Source organism: Plasmodium knowlesi (genome assembly GCF_000006355.2).
Source record: "Plasmodium knowlesi strain H genome assembly, chromosome: 6".
NCBI lineage: Eukaryota > Apicomplexa > Aconoidasida > Haemosporida > Plasmodiidae > Plasmodium > Plasmodium knowlesi.
Window position 1 is genome coordinate 869,367 of NC_011907.2, and position 20,099 is coordinate 889,465.

The 20,099-nt window shown below is 40.4% G+C and overlaps 7 protein-coding genes across 7 annotated transcripts; 4 read left to right on the forward strand and 3 right to left on the reverse strand.

Annotated features, from left to right (window-relative positions):
• Window positions 1–799: 799 nt before the first annotated feature.
• Window positions 800–1,789, reverse strand: PKNH_0619300 (uncharacterized protein; the record flags this gene model as incomplete). The annotated part of the gene is made up of 5 exons (XM_002261829.1): window positions 800–896; window positions 1,011–1,075; window positions 1,246–1,281; window positions 1,407–1,441; window positions 1,600–1,789. The coding sequence occupies 5 exons, from the start codon at window positions 1,787–1,789 to the stop codon at window positions 800–802; spliced, it is 423 nt and encodes a 140-aa protein (XP_002261865.1).
• Window positions 1,790–2,319: 530 nt separating this feature from the next.
• PKNH_0619400 (ribosomal protein L27, putative) lies at window positions 2,320–2,952 on the forward strand (the record flags this gene model as incomplete). The annotated part of the gene is made up of 1 exon (XM_002261830.1): window positions 2,320–2,952. One exon carries the CDS (start codon window positions 2,320–2,322, stop codon window positions 2,950–2,952), a length of 633 nt encoding a protein of 210 aa, XP_002261866.1.
• Window positions 2,953–4,361: 1,409 nt separating this feature from the next.
• Window positions 4,362–6,068, forward strand: PKNH_0619500 (thioredoxin-like associated protein 2, putative; the record flags this gene model as incomplete). The annotated part of the gene is made up of 1 exon (XM_002261831.1): window positions 4,362–6,068. The coding sequence occupies one exon, from the start codon at window positions 4,362–4,364 to the stop codon at window positions 6,066–6,068; it is 1,707 nt and encodes a 568-aa protein (XP_002261867.1).
• An 871-nt stretch (window positions 6,069–6,939) lies between these two features.
• PKNH_0619600 (flavoprotein subunit of succinate dehydrogenase, putative) lies at window positions 6,940–8,841 on the reverse strand (the record flags this gene model as incomplete). The annotated part of the gene is made up of 1 exon (XM_002261832.1): window positions 6,940–8,841. The coding sequence occupies one exon, from the start codon at window positions 8,839–8,841 to the stop codon at window positions 6,940–6,942; it is 1,902 nt and encodes a 633-aa protein (XP_002261868.1).
• A 2,640-nt stretch (window positions 8,842–11,481) lies between these two features.
• PKNH_0619700 (conserved Plasmodium protein, unknown function) lies at window positions 11,482–16,594 on the forward strand (the record flags this gene model as incomplete). Its single annotated transcript, XM_002261833.1, has 8 exons — window positions 11,482–11,521; window positions 11,698–15,046; window positions 15,210–15,296; window positions 15,439–15,491; window positions 15,667–15,769; window positions 15,967–16,023; window positions 16,159–16,306; window positions 16,457–16,594. The coding sequence occupies 8 exons, from the start codon at window positions 11,482–11,484 to the stop codon at window positions 16,592–16,594; spliced, it is 3,975 nt and encodes a 1,324-aa protein (XP_002261869.1).
• A 784-nt stretch (window positions 16,595–17,378) lies between these two features.
• PKNH_0619800 (translation initiation factor IF-3, putative) lies at window positions 17,379–18,401 on the reverse strand (the record flags this gene model as incomplete). Its single annotated transcript, XM_002261834.1, has 1 exon — window positions 17,379–18,401. The coding sequence occupies one exon, from the start codon at window positions 18,399–18,401 to the stop codon at window positions 17,379–17,381; it is 1,023 nt and encodes a 340-aa protein (XP_002261870.1).
• A 1,054-nt stretch (window positions 18,402–19,455) lies between these two features.
• On the forward strand, window positions 19,456–19,992 carry PKNH_0619900 (ADP-ribosylation factor, putative; the record flags this gene model as incomplete). The annotated part of the gene is made up of 1 exon (XM_002261835.1): window positions 19,456–19,992. One exon carries the CDS (start codon window positions 19,456–19,458, stop codon window positions 19,990–19,992), a length of 537 nt encoding a protein of 178 aa, XP_002261871.1.
• Between the last annotated feature and the right edge of the window lie 107 nt (window positions 19,993–20,099).

Here is a 20,099-nt window from a genome sequence, read left to right on the forward strand (position 1 = left end):
TCCTACCTGGAGCGGCGGCATTCCGCAGCGAGCCTCCTCTTCGTCTGTTTGTAATCGTTACGACCACGTATTTAACCTGTTGCTTTACGTGCAAGGGATGCTAACTCCCCTGCATAGGGCTCGTATATATGCATACATATATTTATTATTATTATTATTTTTCGTTTTCCCTATATTGCTGCCATGGTATCGCTTAAAATTGCAAAAACTCAGCGAGTAGTGCCGGGTAGTTGCACTTGGACTGCGAACATTTCCCCTTTCTGCAATCTGCCAATGGTTTAGGATTTCCACCTACTCATCACAAGTGTGCCCAGTTTTTTTTTTTTTTTTTTTTTTTTTTTTTTTTTTTTTGAGCCTCTCCTTCGCTTGGTTGTTACTTTCCTGTTGGCATATCTCCTCACACACATTTTTTATTTACGTTGGGGGGTTTGAAATGAACTTCCATTCGATCCCCAACTTTGCATTTCGCTTCGTCAAAAAACAGTAACTACATCGCCATTGTAGTTTCGCAAGACTGTTCCTACTGCTTGCACTTTTATTTTATTATATTTTACTTTATTTTTTATTTTATTTATTTTTTTTTTTTGATGCGTTTAACATGTTAGCCGGAGGAAAAGGTCCCCAGAGGAGGTGCCCATAAAAATGCATACGTAGTAGTATGCATGAATGTGGGACTCACTGACAACTGGCACAGTTGGAGATTTCCTCCCCATGCAGACATATTACACATGAAAGGGTGGATATACACGTAGTTTGTGGTACACCAACTGAATATTTTGCAAAAGGAAGGCAACCAGATCTACAGCTCGTCTCTTGGGGGAGTTGCCTTTGTGTAATCCTTCAAGTTAATCTCATAGTATACCTTGCCGATTCCACCAACGGGGATGCCAACTCTTCTGTATGGGAAAGGGGCAAATGCATGAAGGGAGCGCATGTGCATGTATTATCGAAGTTGCCTTCATATATGCATATGCCTATTCCTGGAAGCAACATAGTAATATCTTTTAAACCTTAGCTCGCCGACGCACATTCCTCGCAGTCCTGCATTTAAGGGAGTGACGTTGTGTTCGCCGACCTTGGGAGGGGGGGGAAATGTGTATGACCGGACAGGTGAACGCTCGCAGTGGAAAAGAAAAAACTAGTGATGGAACGAAGGAGCGATTAAGAGAGAGAGCAAATCAATCCATTCGTCAAGACACAGAAATACGCACAAATTGCGCACAATTAAAGTGCTCATTGATGTACTATAATTTTCTGTTGGGCATAGCCAAATTGGTAGTCCTGCGAAATTGTAGGGAGGAAAGTGAGAACGTTGCATGAACAGGTTTCAGCATAGGCATAGAGGGGAATGTTTTCAGGGCGAATAAGCGTCGATAATTGCGAGAAGTCGCTTATTGGTGTTCTACCGATAGTATGTGAGGCATTATATGCACCCCCGGGGCTGCTCGTAGCCAATTTGGGAACAGTGGTGAGATAGGAAAAAGGGAAAGGTAATAGATCAATAGAGGTGTTGAGTGATAGGGCGGCTAAACCATAGCGCAATAACTAATTGAGGGAGTCGACGAATGGGTTTGTCGACCCTTTCTCGAGGGCACTTACAGAAAGTCCTCATTTCAATTTCGGCCTCATCCCCAAGGTCCAGGCCGCAACGGAAAGAAGACCCTCGCAAGACACGGACGGTGAATTTATTCTTCACTTCGTATTCGTCCAATTCTGAGTATTCATCATCGTCCGATTTAGCGGCGGATAGGAAGAACAGAAGGAAAAAATAAAATAGTGATTGCTTCATTTTCGGTTGAATAGTGTGTATATATGCATGCTCTCCGTTTGAGATGTTTGAAAGTGCTTATGCTGTTTTATCCTTTTTTACGACGGCACAACGTGAAATTTTATGTTTTAGATTAAAGCAGGTGCTACTCGGGCTGAATGGCCGTTTAATCATGCCGCTGAGCGATGCATTCGTTTTTCTTGCTCATCGAGAAAGAAGTTCTTAAAAAAAAGGCAACATATATACGTACATATATACATATGCGAGTGTGCGAGTTTGCGGGTTCACGCGTGTCTTTACTTATGTGCAACTATCATTTCCATCAACCGCAGTTGCTTTTTTTTTTTTTTTTTTTTTTTTTTTTTTTTTTTGTGAGTGTACAGGCAAGCGAACGTTCTACGTGCCACTTGTACCTTTGTCTGTTCCCACCTGTTTAAGGCAAACGTGAAATTATTTCACATTTGTGAATAGCCATTGTCGTGCAAAGAAGCTTGAAGAGTAGTGAACCATCACAGCCCCCTGCCCTATCGGTGTATGCAACTTTTTCATAAATGAGAGTTCACCTTGTCTTTATTATTGTTGCTCTAATCAAATGTGCTATTTGCGCGAAAAATTTTGCACACGATGGGAAGTACGCAGGAACATATTTAAGGCATCGTAGGGGGGAAGAAATCACCAGGACGGCGCAGAGAAAGAGTCCACACATGAACAACATAAACACATCAAGAAGGAGCATAGTAAGAGCTAGCCATTTAAAAAGTAACCTTTTTATGAATAAAAGCTACGCGAAAAAATGCTTTATTAAAAGCTATGGCCAAGTGGTGAGTATAGTGCAATGCGGACGTTCCAATAAATTATGGGCCAAAAAAAAAGGAGTGGGAAGCACAAAAAACGGAAGAGATAGTAACCCCAAAAATTTAGGGGTGAAAGTACTAGGAAATAATTTCGCCCATGCTGGTAATATTATAGTTAGACAGAGAGGAAGGAACTTTAAACCTGGTCATGGGGTTAAGCAGGGAAGAGATTTCACCCTTATTGCTACGAAATCGGGGAAAGTTCACTTTTTCAACCGAGTTGTAAGTATCATCGATGTGAGTGACCCGAAGCCAATGACGTATATGGACGTTTATCGACAGGATCCAACCATCTTGACTTTATCGAGGGTTTGGACCTCAGCGAAGTGAGCAGACGATGTGGGAACGGGATGGAAGATCGTAAGGCGTAGATGAAAATTATGTTTTTAGTGTGTGAAGAAAATGAGAGGCTCATGTACTAACCACATTTTTACGTTAATACGGAAAGAATACCTTTTGTGCATTCTCCTCATTTTTAAAGCATCTTTTTTTTTTCTTTTTTTTTGTGAATTGACTAAAATTCGATTTTAATTTTTCCCATGGGGAAATGCAAAAGGGGAGTAGATCTTTATGTAGATATTGTTCACTCCCCTTTTGCACATTTGTGATTCACATACAAAATTTTTTAAACATTTTTTAAACTATAAAATATGTCTTGCCACGTTTAAGCGTTTCTTCGTTGCTTTAAAGTGTGCCAACTATGGGATTAACCCTTTTGCAGAAAAGCTGGAAAAGGAACCATTCATATTGTCTAAACGGATTTGTGAAAAATATCTTATTTCTTGTATCGTATAGTGGGGGAGTCCCATTTCGGAAAATGTGAACAATTCGTAATTCCCTTTTTTCCATATAGACTTAATTGTTTTGGAAAAATATGAACGATCCATACTTTTTTTTTGTATATGAAGTCATTTGTTTTGAAAATATATGAACGGTTCATATTTTTTTTTTTTTTTTTTCGTGTGTGTGTGCAGAATGGCTTACTTATTTGTAAGAGTTTGATCACCTAGTTAGTTCTCTCCGCGTTGTATTATCAACAGAAAAAACGACTGCACAATCAAAAGGAGAGCAATTACATTTTCCTTTGAGAGAAATAAATGTACTACTACTACTTGAACAATGTATCAGTTCTCCCTTCACAAATTGGAGAAAAAAATTATCCTTATGATGTTATGGTTATTTGTTAGTTCAAATGCAGAAAAAAAAAAAAAAAAGGAAAAAATAGCTAGCTACAGTGTGGCTGGCTAAAGATGAACTGAATGATGGAGAATACATACAACCATAATTGTCTACAGTTGCAAAATATGTGGTGTTGCAGCGAACATTTAAAAATTAATTCTTTTTTTTTAGGGAATGTATTTTCCGAATTCCTGAAGAATAAAAATAGCAAAAACTCGTGTGTATTCAGTTACCTTACAGGTTACATGGAAGGCAGACGCAACTTCATTTTAACGCTTTGTAAAAGTTTGGCCAGTTTATTTGCAATAAAGGTGAAGTACTTATATTTCTCGTTATACGAGTGACACGCGCAAATGCGCACTCGTTTATGCGCAAAAGAAGAAAAAAAAGGTTTGCATTGTCAATCACCCTCCAATCAGGCAAAGGGAATACAAGCAGACACGAGACTGCCATTTCAAATGTTTTCACAATCAGAGACGAAATTAAGTTGATTGATTGGTCCGTGTCTCCCCGCAAAGGGAGAAAACAACAACAACGATATTGGATCAAAAATCACAACGATGTCTGGGAATCAAAGGACAAATAACGAGTACGCATCCCCTATGGTGATCAATGTGAACAACAAGCAAGTGAATGCCTCACCTTTAAGTTACAAAAGCTACGCACAGAGGAGTATAAATCTTGGACCAGATAACAGTCAACATGAGTCAAGCGTAGGAGATAACATGAAGAATTATGTGCAATATTATGGGCACAGAAATGGCTCTGAAATGGAGCCCTTGAAACATACCACTTCGCAGAACATATCGTGGGGAAGAGTCGAACGACAGAAGACAATGGGCGCGATGGGACTGGCCAAGAAGTGGGACTCGAACAGGGACGACCTAAACCATATTGTAACCAATAACGCAAATTCAACTCGAGTGCCGACTAACCACACCTCTGAGGGTAGCACTCAGGTGAGGACATTTCAAAAAAGTTCGCCAGAATATGTTAAGGAAATTCTCCCATTCGAAGTTGATAAAAGTAAAAGGAATTCTCTTCCAGGGGAAAGAAAGACAACACCCATTAATGTTCAGAGCGAAATGAACAATAAGAATGATTTGTCATTCGGGGGAAAGGAATACCGATCTGTGCACCCTAGGAAAAATCAAAACGATTACTTGGTGGAGGAAAAAGGGGAACATCCAACCAAGTCAATTCAGGTGAAAAAAAAAAAAAGTGTCACGATAAGTACTGGTGAGAAGAATACCTTTTTGGGAGATATGAAGAGAGGAAATAACATTGCCATTTCGAAAAATTTCCAGTCAAGTGGAGAAGAGATGTTTAGCACAGGTCAAGGGCACGTGAGTAGGAACAAAGCAGATGGAAAGAACGGGGGGGTAAATAATAGCAAAATAGGTGAAGAAATAAAGAGTGATCACTTAAGTACTCCCCGTAAGTGGAATAATGACCATGTGTTAGGTAGAGACACCGTGCAGGAATATCAGCGTAGAAATGGAAAGAAGGAATATACATCCCCACAATGTGATGGCAAAGGTTCACAGAAGGATAAGTCCTATACCAAAGCGTCAATACATCGTAATGGTAGAGAACAATTACCACATAACCTTTCCATCAATTTCAAAAGAGACATATTCCATATGACCAAAGGGTTACGCATTTTCGAGCATATGATAATCGTTGATAAAAATAATGTACTTAGATTGTGGAATGGCTTTGAATGGAAAAGAGTGGAAAATTATTTCGAATTTGTGACTACGGCTAGATATGACCATAAGGGACACCTCTGGTGTGTTAACACGTCGTATGAGCTACTCAAAAAGATGAAAAAAAAATTTAAAAACTTTGGATATTTAGCAAATGAAGAAATTGTAGATATCACTTTCGATAAAAAAAATGTGTTATGGTGTGTTAATCGTAAGGGAGAGTTGCTCAAGTGGAATAGGAGCAAATGGACTAAAGTGATATTTTCTGGATTCCATAAATTGATAAGTGTAGCCTTTGACAATAGGGGAGATTTGTGGGCTATCAACACGAAGAGGGCGTTGGCGATCTGGTGTGAAAAGGACGGTTGCTGGAATGAAAAAGTTGTGAAGGATGGTTTGAAAATATGTGCTATTGATTTTGACAACGATGGGCATATCTGGGTCGTTTCCACTGCTGGCGCGCTATTGACTTATTCACAAGGTCATTGGGTGAACTTTGGGTATGTCTGCTTGGATCGGTTGATTTCTGTGGGATTTAGGAAGGTCCGCGCGCGTTAGCAAGTGGGCATTGGAGAAATGATTTGCTCATTCTATTTAGGGAATTCGCGTCCTCTTTTGATTGGGTCTCCCTTTTTTCCCTTTTGACCGTTCCCCTGATTCATCTGACTGCTTTCACAAACTTCCTACTACCGTGCAGGTCTTCTAAAAAATTACGACTATGTGTATGCGACAATATTTTGTATGCATGCCATACTTTCAAGTGTGCCCTTCCCGACGAATCGACTCGGCTCGAGACTCGAGGGAAGAGCAGAGAACCTCCTGTAGCACGTCAAATGATGGGGAGTTCTTATACACCATCTGTGAACAAACTAAAATGTGGGCACAAATTTGCATAAGCGTCAGATGTACGCTTCTTTTTTTTTTTTTTTTTTTTTCAAATAATGTGTGTGTATCACTTGTTGGGTGACAAATTGGACTAAGCCAATAAGCAGGTAGCCAACTCGTGGAATGAGTGAGTGCTACCTTTTCCCCATCAGGCGTCGACGTGCACCTATGATGAATGTCCATAGAAGGCACACCCCAATGTGTGATGAGAAAGCGGAAAGGCTACTCGGCCATATGTGCCACGCGCGTAGGGGAGGGAAAAAACGACGAATTGAAAGGTTTAGAAAATCATTGTAGCAGTTTGGGGGGAGTCACAAATGAAGTGGTTTTGGGTGTGGGTCAAATAAGGCGCGTTTGAAGATCACCCATTGATGGGGTGGGGTACCTTCTATGGCCACCTCGTTGGAGAAAAATATATATATATATATATATATATATCTATATATGTAAGGAAACACCATCCAGTGCAGGCATCCAAACAGAAACACATGATCGAAGCGATGCAGTGACGTGGCAACGTGGCAACGTGGGGACGCACCCGGGATCAGTAAACCCTTTTGACCGGCGGGACGTGCTCCATTTCGTTATCCAGTGGCTTGGTGATTACGCCCCTGTAGGTAGTGAAAAACTTCGACTTCTCAACGTCCCTGTCAGTCATCCAAGTTAGGGAGTGTTTAAGAAAGGCCTTATCATCTCGTTCTGGGAAGTCATCCCTTGCATGCGCACCTCTGGATTCCTTTCGATCTATGGCGGCTAAAATGGTTTGAGAGGCCAAGGTTAGTAAATTCTCCAATTCCAATGTTTCAAGCAAATCAGTATTCCATGTTAAGGTTTTGTCCTTAACGTACACATCATTAAACTGGGAGCAGATATTAAGTATCTGTTTGTAGCCTTCCTCGAGGAGGGGTCCAATTCTAAAAACGGCGGCATGTTTTTGCATGCACACTTGCATTTTTTTACGTATTTGTGCTGTTGAAATTGTTCCTTTGTTGAATCTTATCTTGTCTAGGCGTTCTATGGTTTCATCCCCTATATCTGCATGCGCCTTAATGGGGGGAATATTTGGTTTATCAATTTCCATAATGGTTAGCGAAGCCCTTTTTCCGAAGACGATAATGTCTAGGAGAGAATTAGCTCCCAATCGGTTTGCCCCATGAACAGATGCAGATGCCGCCTCTCCTGCTGCATATAACCCTTTAACAATTATATCATCGTCTTGTGATGTTTTTACCCCTTTAGATAAATTAACCTTCTGTGTTAAAACTTGCGTTTTATAATTGGTTGGTATGCCTCCCATGTTGTAATGTACGGTTGGAAGTACAGGTATGTATTGATTGGTGACGTTAACGCCTGCAAATATTTTGGCTGTTTCCATTATACCTGGTAGTCTTTCCTTCAAGGTTTCGTAAGGTAAATGTGTTAAGTCCAGGTAGATATGGTCTGCATTAGGGCCACAACCTCTACCTTCATTTATTTCTATAGTCATAGCTCTACTGACTACATCTCGACTAGCCAAATCTTTGGCCTTAGGAGCATATCTCATCATGAATGCTTCTCCTTCCCTATTCCTCAGTATGCCTCCTTCACCTCTACATCCTTCAGTAATTAAGCACCCAGCTGGATATATTCCTGTAGGGTGAAACTGGACAAATTCAAGATCTTGCAATGGTAGCTTACTCCTCGAAACAATTGCATTTCCGTCACCTGTGCATGCATGTGCTGACGTGCAAGACAAGTAAGCTCTACCATATCCCCCAGTAGCAATTACTGTATGCGGTGAAAAAAACCTATGTATCTTCCCATCAGCTATATTTAAGCAGATAACACCAATGCATTCATTTGGAGAAGCCATTAACAGATCTAGTACAAAATATTCAACGAAGAAAACGCAGTTGTGTGCTAATGATTGACCATACAAGGTATGAAGCATTGCATGACCTGTTCTATCTGCGGCAGCTGCACATCTGTATGCTTGTCCTCCCTTTCCATATTTTAAGCTTTGCCCTCCAAATGCTCTTTGATAGATTTTTCCTGATTTGGTTCTAGAAAAGGGTAGCCCAAATTCCTCTAGCTCAAGAACAGATGCAGGTGCTTCTCGACACATATATTGAATTGCATTTTGGTCCCCTAGCCAGTCGGATCCTTTAATCGTATCGTAGGCATGCCACCTCCAGTCATCTTCAGTCATATTCCCTAATGCGGCATTTATACCCCCTTGCGCTGCGACGGTGTGTGATCTTGTTGGGAATAGCTTACTTATACATGCTACTTTGTAATTATTTTTGGACAACTCCAATGCGGAGCGAAGTCCCGCTCCTCCTGCGCCCACTATCACCGCATCGTAATGGTGGTCCACAATTTCGTACGCTTTCTTTTTCACACTTGAAAAGTTAAGCCGGGTCGCACGCGCGAAGGCGGGGTAGCACTTGCGACGGATGGTTAACATTATTCTGGGTGACGATTATATGGGGTTGAGGTAGGGAGGATACAGAAAAAAAAAAAAAAAAAAAAAAAAAAAGAACGATCCAAGAGTTTAGGAGCAACCATTACAGATGACCAGTTTGACTTAAGCTCGGTAAAATGCTGCTCGTCTCAAATTAGCCACATGGGAAATATGTGCTGCACATGTATTTTCCTCCCCTTTGCAGATCCAAAAGCGGAGAGAGTCTTCTTCGGTTTCAAAATTCTCGTTAAAGCGATGGCAGGTGTACACTTCCCAACGCAGTGGGTGACTGCTCAACTTTGGGGAAAAGGAAAAACGGGGGTAGGGGGAGAATAAGAGCAACTCCTCTCGTATGCTCCTAACGCGCTGAGATGTATGACGCTGGAAGAGGAGCGGATCCAATGATGACTACACATGGTTTGGTTGTTTTTTTTTTTTTTTTTTTTTTTTCTGGAACATTGGGGGGAGGGCAAACACGGTGGTGAAATGTAGCTAGCTGAGCGATCGAACAAGTCGCTATATCAGCGCGGTCAGCTTAACTGCTCGTATTCGCACAGTGGAGAAAGGTGCCTACTGCTCGCGGAAACATCGTTAACAGGTGATATGATAACCACATAGTATATATGGAGGTTTTTTTTTTTTTTTTTTTTTTTTTCCGTTTCTCCCTCGCGTGGAAAATGTTTTGCACCGGATCGAGGGCCGCCCCCCCCCAGCTACGACGCCGTTCGCGTGAAATATGCAACGAGCGTTATAAGGCGTGTGCACTGCGCGTCCTGGTGTTCATTCTTTAATTTCTCAGCAGGGAACTAGGGTTCTAAGTTACCTCAGGTGATATTTAATCTATCACTGGAAGTGGACCTCTATACCAGCCTATGTATGGTGAAAATGGAAAAATCGGTCGTACCTAGTAGATTGAATAAAGCACGACGAGATAAGGCGAAGAGGAAAAATAAGGTGATAAATTCTTCGCACTCTTCAAATTGTTCACAGCATTCACGATTCCCTGTGCAGTATACACACCAGGAGGGGGGACCACCTACTACCTGCTTTGAGGGACACCAGGAGAACAAACTTACCTACTGTAGGTACGGAGAAGCGCAAAAAATGCAACTAACATGGTGTTCACCAGACATTGCGCATAACAATTGAGGGATAGAAGGAATGCCCATTAATTGAAGCTACCAACTTGCGCGTGCAGGTAAAGGCGTGTAGAGGAAATGACAAAACAAAAATATGTCTGCTCTACATGACTAAAACTTAATGATAAAAAAAAAAAAAAAGAAAAAATGAAACAGAGTGCAGTGAGTATCTCCATAAGCATGTTTCCCTCAATACACACGGATGATTGACCACATAAGTGGGTGGAGGAATACATCGGTCAGGACGACCCGAAGAGATTACCCATATTGGGGGGTGAAGGCACAATCAACATGTAACGTTGGAACGGTGTTAACTATGCATGTAAGATGTGTGAAAATGTTGCAGGCGTATTTATTCATTTGCATTATTTATTCCTTCTTTTTTTTTTTTTTTTTTTTTTTCCCCTTTGCATAGTGACCAATCCAAAGTGCATCCTCTGGAAAAGCTCCAAACCGGAAATAAGAAAAAAAAAAAAAAAAAAAAAAAAAAAAAAAAAAAATTCAAAATTGTGGCATTACGACATTGCAAAATTTGTGATTAATCTGTGTGACCGCGCAAAGCTCGTTCGAAAAATAAAGAGACGATCCAGGGGTGAGCAGAAGGTGCGTGAAGTAGTCTGACAAGAAAAACTCCCCTGAGGAGAGCAGCGGGCCAAAACGTAGATATACATGTGAAAAAGCAAACATAAACGCTCTGCTGAATGAAAGGTGGAAGATCCCCTCTCCCTGCAGACGCGCATAACTGCCACTTCCGCCTGCATATAATGGGTTCTATCTCTTCCATGCGTATGAATATGTGCTTACAAGCTAGTACACATTTTAGATTTTTTTTTTTTTTTTTGTTGTTGTCTCCCGTCGTCAACCCTAACAATTCTGCACCTGGTGCAAATGTGGGAGATTACCAAGACGATGCGTCTTCCGCTATAATACACACAAATTAACTAAACCTGAGTTACAAACAAAAAATAAAAATAAAAGCCATTTGTTTATGAATAGGAGAAGAATTTCCAGTCCACACTTGGTTGAGTGGCGATTCGGGGAGGTTTATAAAGTTTAGCATTTCCATATCTCCCTTGTGGTGGAGAGAAGCATAATATAAGTACATGCCCGTTTATGTGTATAGGCATAGAGAAATCCCGCATCCAACCACATGTTCACCGTTGTGATACATATTCCAGAGTGAAGAAGTAATTTCAAAGGGAAGGCACACATCAACTGTCACAGGCATCATCCAGTAGACACACATACATGCAGATTTTTCCAACCAGGCGAGGTATTCAAATTGGGAGGAGAAATGCACATCACTTTTGCTTGTATGACATATCTTATCACAACATAAGTGCGTACACATTCTATTAGACAAGTAAATCAAAAGGATGATACTTTATTCGAGTCCAAGTTAGCTCTCCGATTCAAAAGTTTTCCTGCCCTCCTCTTTTAACAAACCCTCGTAAGGATCTCCCCCCCCTCCCTTTGAAGAAAGACCCAAAGTATCGACGCTAAAATGGTAAATAGACAAAATGGCTTCTTCGCTAAGTTGACAGGTATATGCTTTATAGTGAGAGAACGGATAGGCATTAAAATGATATGACAAAATCTGCAGAGGCAATAATATTTACATATCTTCACGCATTATTGTATTAAATACATTGAAATAGCTGAACACATATTTCTTTTCATCCCCCTTCCGCTTCATTAAAATTTCCCCCCTGGCTGATAGGTCTGACGTCCAGTGTGTTCAATTTAAACTTGGAGAACATTCACGATCCCGTGGATGAAAATTTAACTCCCCTGGAAAAAGCTGTATTGTACGGAAATAGCAGCAAAAAATGCCGGAAAATTATTTTTGTTAAAGAATTAGTGAAATCTCTAAATAGCATAGAATATGAAGATTTTAAGAAGGATATTTATCCTCTGCTGGTAAAGTTGAGCAACGATAAAGAAGAAATACAATATGAGTTGTGTTGTCAGATGGGGGATCTGTGTGCGTATTTGTTGCAGAGTAACAATGGGCCAGACGGGTGTGAAGATATCATAAAATTCCTGTTCCCTATCATCGAGCGGATCATCAGGAATTCGCAAGGCGCAAGTATCGGCGGGAGTGCTGATGGTGGAGACGTGGTTGCCAATGCGATGAAGGCGCTCCTCATCCTAGCCACGCACATCAAGGCCAAGTACCGAAAAAGCATAATTTTCCCCTTCATACTGTCTCTACTTTCCAGTGAGAAATTCAAGAACCTGGGATTCGTTCTCCTGATTAAAATATCTTATATATTTGAGAAAGAAATAGTGTCCAGGCATTTGTTTCTATGTATAGAAACCTTCGTTCGAGAAAAAGACGAAGAAAGCAAACTGTTCCTCTCCTGTTACCTGCATAATATATGCAAAATTGCCAACGAAGAAGAATTGTTAGTTATATTTTTCATACTTAAATCGTTATGTAATGATCCTAATGACACCATTAAAATAATTAGCATGTACAACTGTGTGCATTTATCATGTCTTTTTTCAAAGAGCCACTTTTTTCACTTTTTCGTTCCTCTTTTTAATGATTTTCTGAAGAATACAAATTTGTATGTATTTTACTATGCCTTGATAAATATGCTTTTTTTTGTTTGCCTTTTCGAAGACCTGGATCTTATTCACCCTTTTTACATTCGAAAGATGATATTCTTTTTCAATAATGTTTTTTCTTCCCACTTGTTTACGTTGAATTACCTGAACGACACAGCCAAGCGGCAGAGCAGCTACGCCTTGGGGGGCGACCCCAGGGGGGGCGTAGCGCCGTCCCCGGTGGGAGAAGCACAAAAAACGGAAGAACCGCCCAAAACAGAGGAACAACACGAAGCAGAGAAATCACGTGGAGTGACCCAAGCAGACATTTTGAGCAACAAAAAGGTGCATGTCCCAACTGGCATTAATAGCGACTCCAGCAAAATGCCACATGATCAGTCTAGTCAAGAAAACGTGGAGATAAGCGACGCATCCGACGGCAACCATGAGGAGAAGCGAGAAGTACAGGAAGAGACACCACTCACCATGAATTGTGTACGCGTAAGTCAAAACGTTATTAATCAGCCAATCAATATGGATGAACCGAAGGATGAGGCAGAAGCCCAACAAATGGGGGGAGGGAGATATTATTCAAAGCCGAACAATAATGTGAAGGAAGAGTATTCTGATGGCAGTGTAGAGGCTAACACATTGGAAAATGTTAATGGAGGAGAAAATGGAATAACAACTCAGCATAGCGGATTATCCCTTTTTCCCTCGTCATCCTCCTTGTTGGAATCATCGAATGGGACATCACTCCTTCCGTCTCTGCTACCATCTCCATCCACATCGTCGCTCATCACCCCAGGAGCAACGTCCATTTTTGTGAACAATGGCTTCATTAACGACCTCATAATTAGGAACAATCATTTTGCGGTAAGCGTGCGCCAGTTTTTTCAAATACACGGTGAAGAAGCGAAAGGAGGGGGAGAAGAAACTAAAGAGAAGGTACCTGTACACGAGCAGGAGTACACTCACAAGGGAGAATCTCAAAGTGGAGATGATATCACCAACAATAAGAGTGTACTTTTAGGAGAAGAAGAAAAAAAGGGGAAGGATCCCACATATGAGGGGAACTATAATGATGAATTTTATAACCTCACCGATAATGACATCACCTGTATAGACAGAATATATAATCACGATAAGACGATAGACATAAAACAAATCAAAGGATGGTACTACAGTGACGTGGATATAATAAAGGGGAATATGGCATACGGGACGATATTTCTTCACAAAGAAGGGAAAATGGATACCTCTACAGAGAGACGACCACGTAAAATCCACTTAAACCAGAAGGAAGATGATATTTATAACGTGGAAACGGTTAATGTAGAGGCCATCAAGAAGAAGTTTTTATTTGATACCCCAAATAATATTATCGTGTCTCACAACATAAACGCAGTGTACATCACAGCTCTACACATGCCCACCCTCATCCTAGTGCTTAAGCAACATTTTTTTAGATTTTTCTCTCACGTTTTCTTTTTTGTATGTACCTATCCTTATTACATCATTAGGAAAACCATGGCATCTTTGCTTTATCAAATTTTAGTAAACTTTCTGGACCCTCCGAACTTTTTAGAAGTGACTACAGATGAGTTAAATCAGGAAGAAGACATGATGATCGAATTTATGAAAAGCGGAAAGAATAGAATTTTGAATAGGAAGAGTAACTTTTTTTCTTATCCTCATTTGCACAAAACTGATTTTGAAAAAGATCGAGGTGGTAAAAATTACTCCACTAGAGAAGAATTCCCCCAGGTGATGCAGACATTCAAAATGGACTACGCCACCTACTGTAATATGAAACGCATACAGAGCATGCAATCTGTAACGAGTGATGAAAAGATAAGTAACATGGACAACAGTAGTTCTTCAGGACATGAAGTGGGTGAAAGTACGCCACCCACGTCAAACGGACTTACAGAGAAACAACAAGGGGGAGATAATTTTTCAGACTATGGATATTTACAGGAGGGTCCCCACGACCAGGCCGCTAACCAAGTGGATGAAGATGTGAGAACCAAAATGGATAAAGAATCGGAAGAAGGTGTGCAGGATAAAAACAACGCTATCAAACGAGTGCAGAGCGAAATTAATGCAAATTTACAGGAAGGTGATTTTTTTAAAAATGAAGAAAACGAAAATTTTTTTTTTTACAAAAAATTTCTACAAAAATATGAAAGTGTATATGAGAGATACATTCAGAGGTTTAGAAAATACTACAGTGAAGATTCTTCCCTTTTTTTTTTTCATTTTTTCATTTTTTACTTTTTGAGGGATTCAAACGTGCTTGTTAAGAAGGCCATCCTTAAGAGGTACGATAAAATGGTTTTGCTATTCCCGAGAATGGTGCAGAAAGTTCTCATGTCATACTTGTCTCATGTATTGGATTGCAAGACACTGGATTATTCCCTGCGCAAGCGAGTTTCCAAGGTGGTCTTCCGTATTTTGTCCTGTGAGGAGGATGCGGAAGTCGTCCGAAGGTTCCTCTTCCCCCTATTCCTAAGGTAGGTGTGCCACGGGAGCAGTGCAAATGAAGCGCCTCTGGCGTGGCGATACTATTGAGGCAATGCTTGTAAAGTAGTGCTAGTGTAGAAACCTATGTAGTTGCACGGATCAGTGAATTTGCTACCTCTATATATCGCCTCACTCCATTCTCACCCATCGCAGACTCTGCAAAGATGACGTGGCCATCATTCGCACCTACACGGCTAGTTACTTTTACCTATTCCTGGAAAAGGGGTGCCCCCAGATATAGTACGAGCGAAAGGAGCCGCCTGAAAAGAGTGCTACTATTTTTCTACAATGTAACCCCCGGGTTCATTTCATCACGAGAGTAAATAAACTAACTACAGGCACGAAATATTTATGAATTATATTCCCACTTTTTCCTTCGTAGTAACTTTTTCAAAGGGGGTGGTGAAATATTACCCATAGAAGAGTATAAGAAAGGTGCGCCTGGGGGAAGGGCAAACTCTGTTGCGCGATGTTTCTTTACTATACTATACTATGCTTTTTTTTTTTTGCGTCGCCTTGGTTATGTTTTTTCCCCTTTTTCTACACCTATTTATCTGACATTGCGTGGTCGTACTTATTTTTTTTTTTTTCCGCCCATTAAAAATTACAGACAGGATATTGACCAATGGAGAGAAGTACAAACTGAGGAGTCGGTACTTCACGGGGGGAGCCGAAATTGCCCTCATCAAAACAGTTTTAGTAATGTTCGCAAGGTAGGAACAGAACCGCCGAAGAGGCATTGCATTGCACTTGGACGGTGTGCGTTTATTTATTTATTTTTTTTTTTTTTGCAAGTTAAGCGAACGAACATATGAAATTCTTTGCAATGTGTTTCTTCTTTGTCGTGCTTTTTCACAAAATACACCAATTTATGAGAAATTCTCCACCTCACCTTTTTTCTACCCTACAGGAGTTGTCGTTTCTTCGACCGACAGATCTTCATAAAGATGTGCGACGGGATAATCAAGTAGGAGCGTAAATGGTGCAGCGTTGTGATAGGCGTATCGTCATTTGTACATCTATCCAGTGTAACTGGCGTACAAGGCAGGATGCATTATTTACCTACCCTTCCCTCTTCTTTGCTTTCCTCCCCCTTTTTCAGTGAATGCCCGGCGAACCTCTTCCTCCTGTACTTCCTCAAACCATTTGCAAATTTATCCGTCGACAAAGTTCAGGTTGTTAGAACGACATGGGATAAGTGTGTAATTTCGCAGCTCAAGAAAAAGGGACACTTTCTGAATACGATAAATGTATATTAAAAAAAAATATATATATATATATATGCAGCGGCAGTAGCATGGTACGAGTGGTCCAACTCGGTTCTCCCTGTGTGTATTTATGATCCATGTGTTATTGCTTAAAAGGAAAAATGCACTCTTCCCATTTTACCTCCTTTGCAGATTTGGGGCATACAAAAAGAAATGCATACACAGCAGGGAACGACGATAGTAGATAAAGAGAATTCTCCAACACCAAACAAAGGGCATAGCGATAATGTGATAGATAAAACCTTTGATATTCAAGACTTGAATGATTAAGGTGAGGTGACAAGATTAACCAGGTTGAGTAGACTCCGATGACAACCTATTTCTGATGGTAGGATTTGCCCTTATCTGAGGAGCCGCGCATTTTGTACCTTGGCAGGATGTGCATAGGCTCAGAGAAATGGAGGAATTTACACCCATATCTGCTTTGAAAGGGTTCTTTATTCACGTGCCGTATAGCTGCCTTTAACACTTAGTTCTCCACTCCGCAGAATTGAGAGTTATGGAAGGGATTACTGTTAGCACCTTTCTTTGGGAGAGGAAACAGGGAGCGAATTTCATGGGGGTCATTTAGCTAGCGCATCTTTTGTTAAGCCCTTCCGCACACACACAAAAAAGGGGCACCCACCGCGATCCTCTCCATTTGTAAATGAATTGTTACTTCGTTGTGTCGTTGATTCGCTATTTTCATTTTGGTGCATGGCGAACTTGCGCTCCCCCCATGGCCCTTGCCTGTTAGGTGCCAGATGGTTACTGTCCACTTTGGATTTCCACACATGTTTTCCGTTCGTTTGTCTTCCACTAGTTTATCCTCCACTTGTTTATCTGTTCCGCCTGGTAAAAAGACAGTAAGCACACACACAGAGACACCTGTTCTCTGCACACCTTCGACAGAAGCAATACCAAACTCGTCTTGTACATTGGAGGGGATTGCATTTTAGAAGACACTACCAAAGGGAATGTGTCTACAGTTTTGCAAGTGCCTGTTGGTAATTTTCAATGTGTTTCGGAAGGCGCTTCACGGTGAGGTCTTTAATATGAGGGATCATCAAGCTAATCATCTCGGATAGAGCTTCAGCAGAATGACACGCCTACCATTCTGGACATGCCAAAATGTTTCCTCCACGTTTGCTATTTTGGCCAAGTGTCTCATCAGGAAATTCACACGGACATTCACTTGTGGGGAACCCTTCGCTTCACTTAGGTGTAGTGATAGAGCAGAATTTGTAAAGTCACTTTTATCTTTGCATATCGAAGTGATTCCACATTCGTAAGTATTTTCCTCATTTGTTTTGTTAATTTTTTTTTTTACACACTCCTCTTTCTTTTGGTTAACCTTATGGTAGCAGTCGCTTTGTTTTTCACAAATTAAAAGAATGTCTACGGGATTTCCATTTCGCAAGAATTTTTTAATTTTACAAATTTTTCTTTCCATGTCGGTCATTTCGCAGTTATAGTAGATTTGTATTTTTTTTGTTTTGGCTGAAGGATCTATGTTGTAGTGGGGGTTGTTCATTCTCTTTTTCTTCCAGGGATGCATGGCAACAGGGTCCCTCTCAAACAAAAGGGACTCTGTATCTGTTGGCATTTTCTCTGCTTCGCCATATGGTGTTATCCCTGAGTAATCTTCATCTAACTTTGACTCACCATTTGAAGTTTTTACATTCATCTTCTTTTCAGACGTGTTTCGTCTCACCTGTGTTGTGTCATTCGAATTTGTGTTGTCTCCTTGGGAAGAAGTCAAGTAAGATGGATTATTCTTCCCAATAGATTCAAGAATCTTCCAACGGTGAATGGACGAACTCCAATTTTGCGAATACTTTTTTAAAAAAAATAATTTTATCGGATTGGCTATAGCATGGTATTGGGTGTACTTTCTCTCATAATGAGCCATCTCTTCAAGGGAGCCCATTTTTCTGTTGGCCCAAAAGGGACCAGTCAAAAAAGTAACCGTGTTTGTAAGAGGTATGTAGAAATATGTAGAGAACTGATTTGCTGCGCTTAATTTTTTCTTCGGGCACAGAATTATTTTTTTGTAGGTCAGGAGCACACTCATGTCTCTCTTTCGTAACACACACATACACACAGACACAGGACGGGGGTAAGGATGAGGCACAAACTTACTACTCAACTGGGTTGACAGGAAGGGCAAAAGAGAATCGTTTGAGTTATATTTTTTCCTTTCTCTCCTTTTCCCTTCTGTTTTTAAATTCCCTTTGCTAAACGATTTGTTTTGCCATGTGAGTAGCGAAGCTGCTTACATTGGATAAACTTAACACGTGCAAAAAAAAAAAAGGGGAGGAAAAAACAAAACAAAAAAAAAAAAAAAAAAAGGGAAAAAAAACAAACAAGCAAGCAAATAAATAAATAAAGAAATTAACTCAAATTGGAAAGTAAAATGAGAAAAAAAAAAAAAAAAAAAAATTAAACAAAAGAAAAGTTGGCAAACATTCCGCGATTAAGGCTAACATGTATGCCGTTTGAACGCAAAGAAGAAGAAAAAAAAAAAAAAAAAAAAAAAACGAATTGAAAGGGAAGGAAAAATATAACAAAACAAAAAAAAATAAAATAAAACATTATATAATGTCGTATGAAGTAAGTTCGAAACACAAGCGATGTGTCATTCCTTATGGTACTCTTCTTACGGTGTAAAAAATATATCCTCTGCGAAATTGTGAAAGGCTAATATTGGAGGCCTCGGCAAGGGTGGGGGGAAAGACACAAAGCAGGGAGGCTCCAAACCAGGAAATTTCACACAACCAAGGCGTCGACCAAGAGGCAGACAGATCAACATTCGGATCATCGGACAAGTATCAGGCAGAACGCTGGCACCTCCCTGGGATGTGGTCCTAATTAAGGCACAAATTTCCCCTTGTGTACAAAATGAGCTAATGGACTTCATTTTTTTGGGAAAAGAAAAAAAAAAAATAAAGAACATATACAAAAATGCAAATCGCTGGAAATTTCTATAAGTGACTAGCCAACGCACACATTTATGTTCACAGATACGAATACGCACTTGTGTTGCAACAAAATTTGTGAAGACCTTACCCCAGAGGTACGCACGACACGTACACACACACACAAAGAAAGAAAGAAGGAAAGAAAGAAAAAGAGAAAAGTGAGAAGCCAAGATGGGCATATTGTTCTCCTCCATACTCTCCCGCCTATTTTCAAATAGAGAAATCAGGATACTTATATTAGGCCTCGATAATGCAGGGAAAACTACCATCCTGAACAGACTGCAGCTGGGAGAAATTGTACAGACTATACCAACCATTGGATTTAATGTAGAAAATGTAAACTACAAAAATTTAAAATTACAGGTATGGGATTTGGGGGGGCAGTCGTCCATTAGACCCTACTGGAGATGCTACTATAAAAATACGAATGCCATTATTTATGTGATTGACAGCTCAGATGGCGAACGCTTGGTAAACACCAAGTGGGAAATTAATATGATTCTTAAGGAGCCAGACTTGAAAGGAGTACTCCTGGTCATCTTTGCAAACAAGCAGGATGTTAAAAATTGTCTTTCCATAACTCAAATTTCGAAGGATTTAAACCTAACAGCGATACGGGATCGGCAGTGGGCTATTTTCAGCACCAGTGCTACGAAAAACGTTGGGATTACGGAGGCTCTGGACTGGCTCGTCAGTAACATCAAGTGATTTGTCGGGCTGATCTCACTTTTTATCTCCCTTTTCTTTCCGTCTGCCCTTGACAATTTTACTTTGCAGAATTTTACCAATCTTTTTTTTTTTTTTTTTTTTTTTTT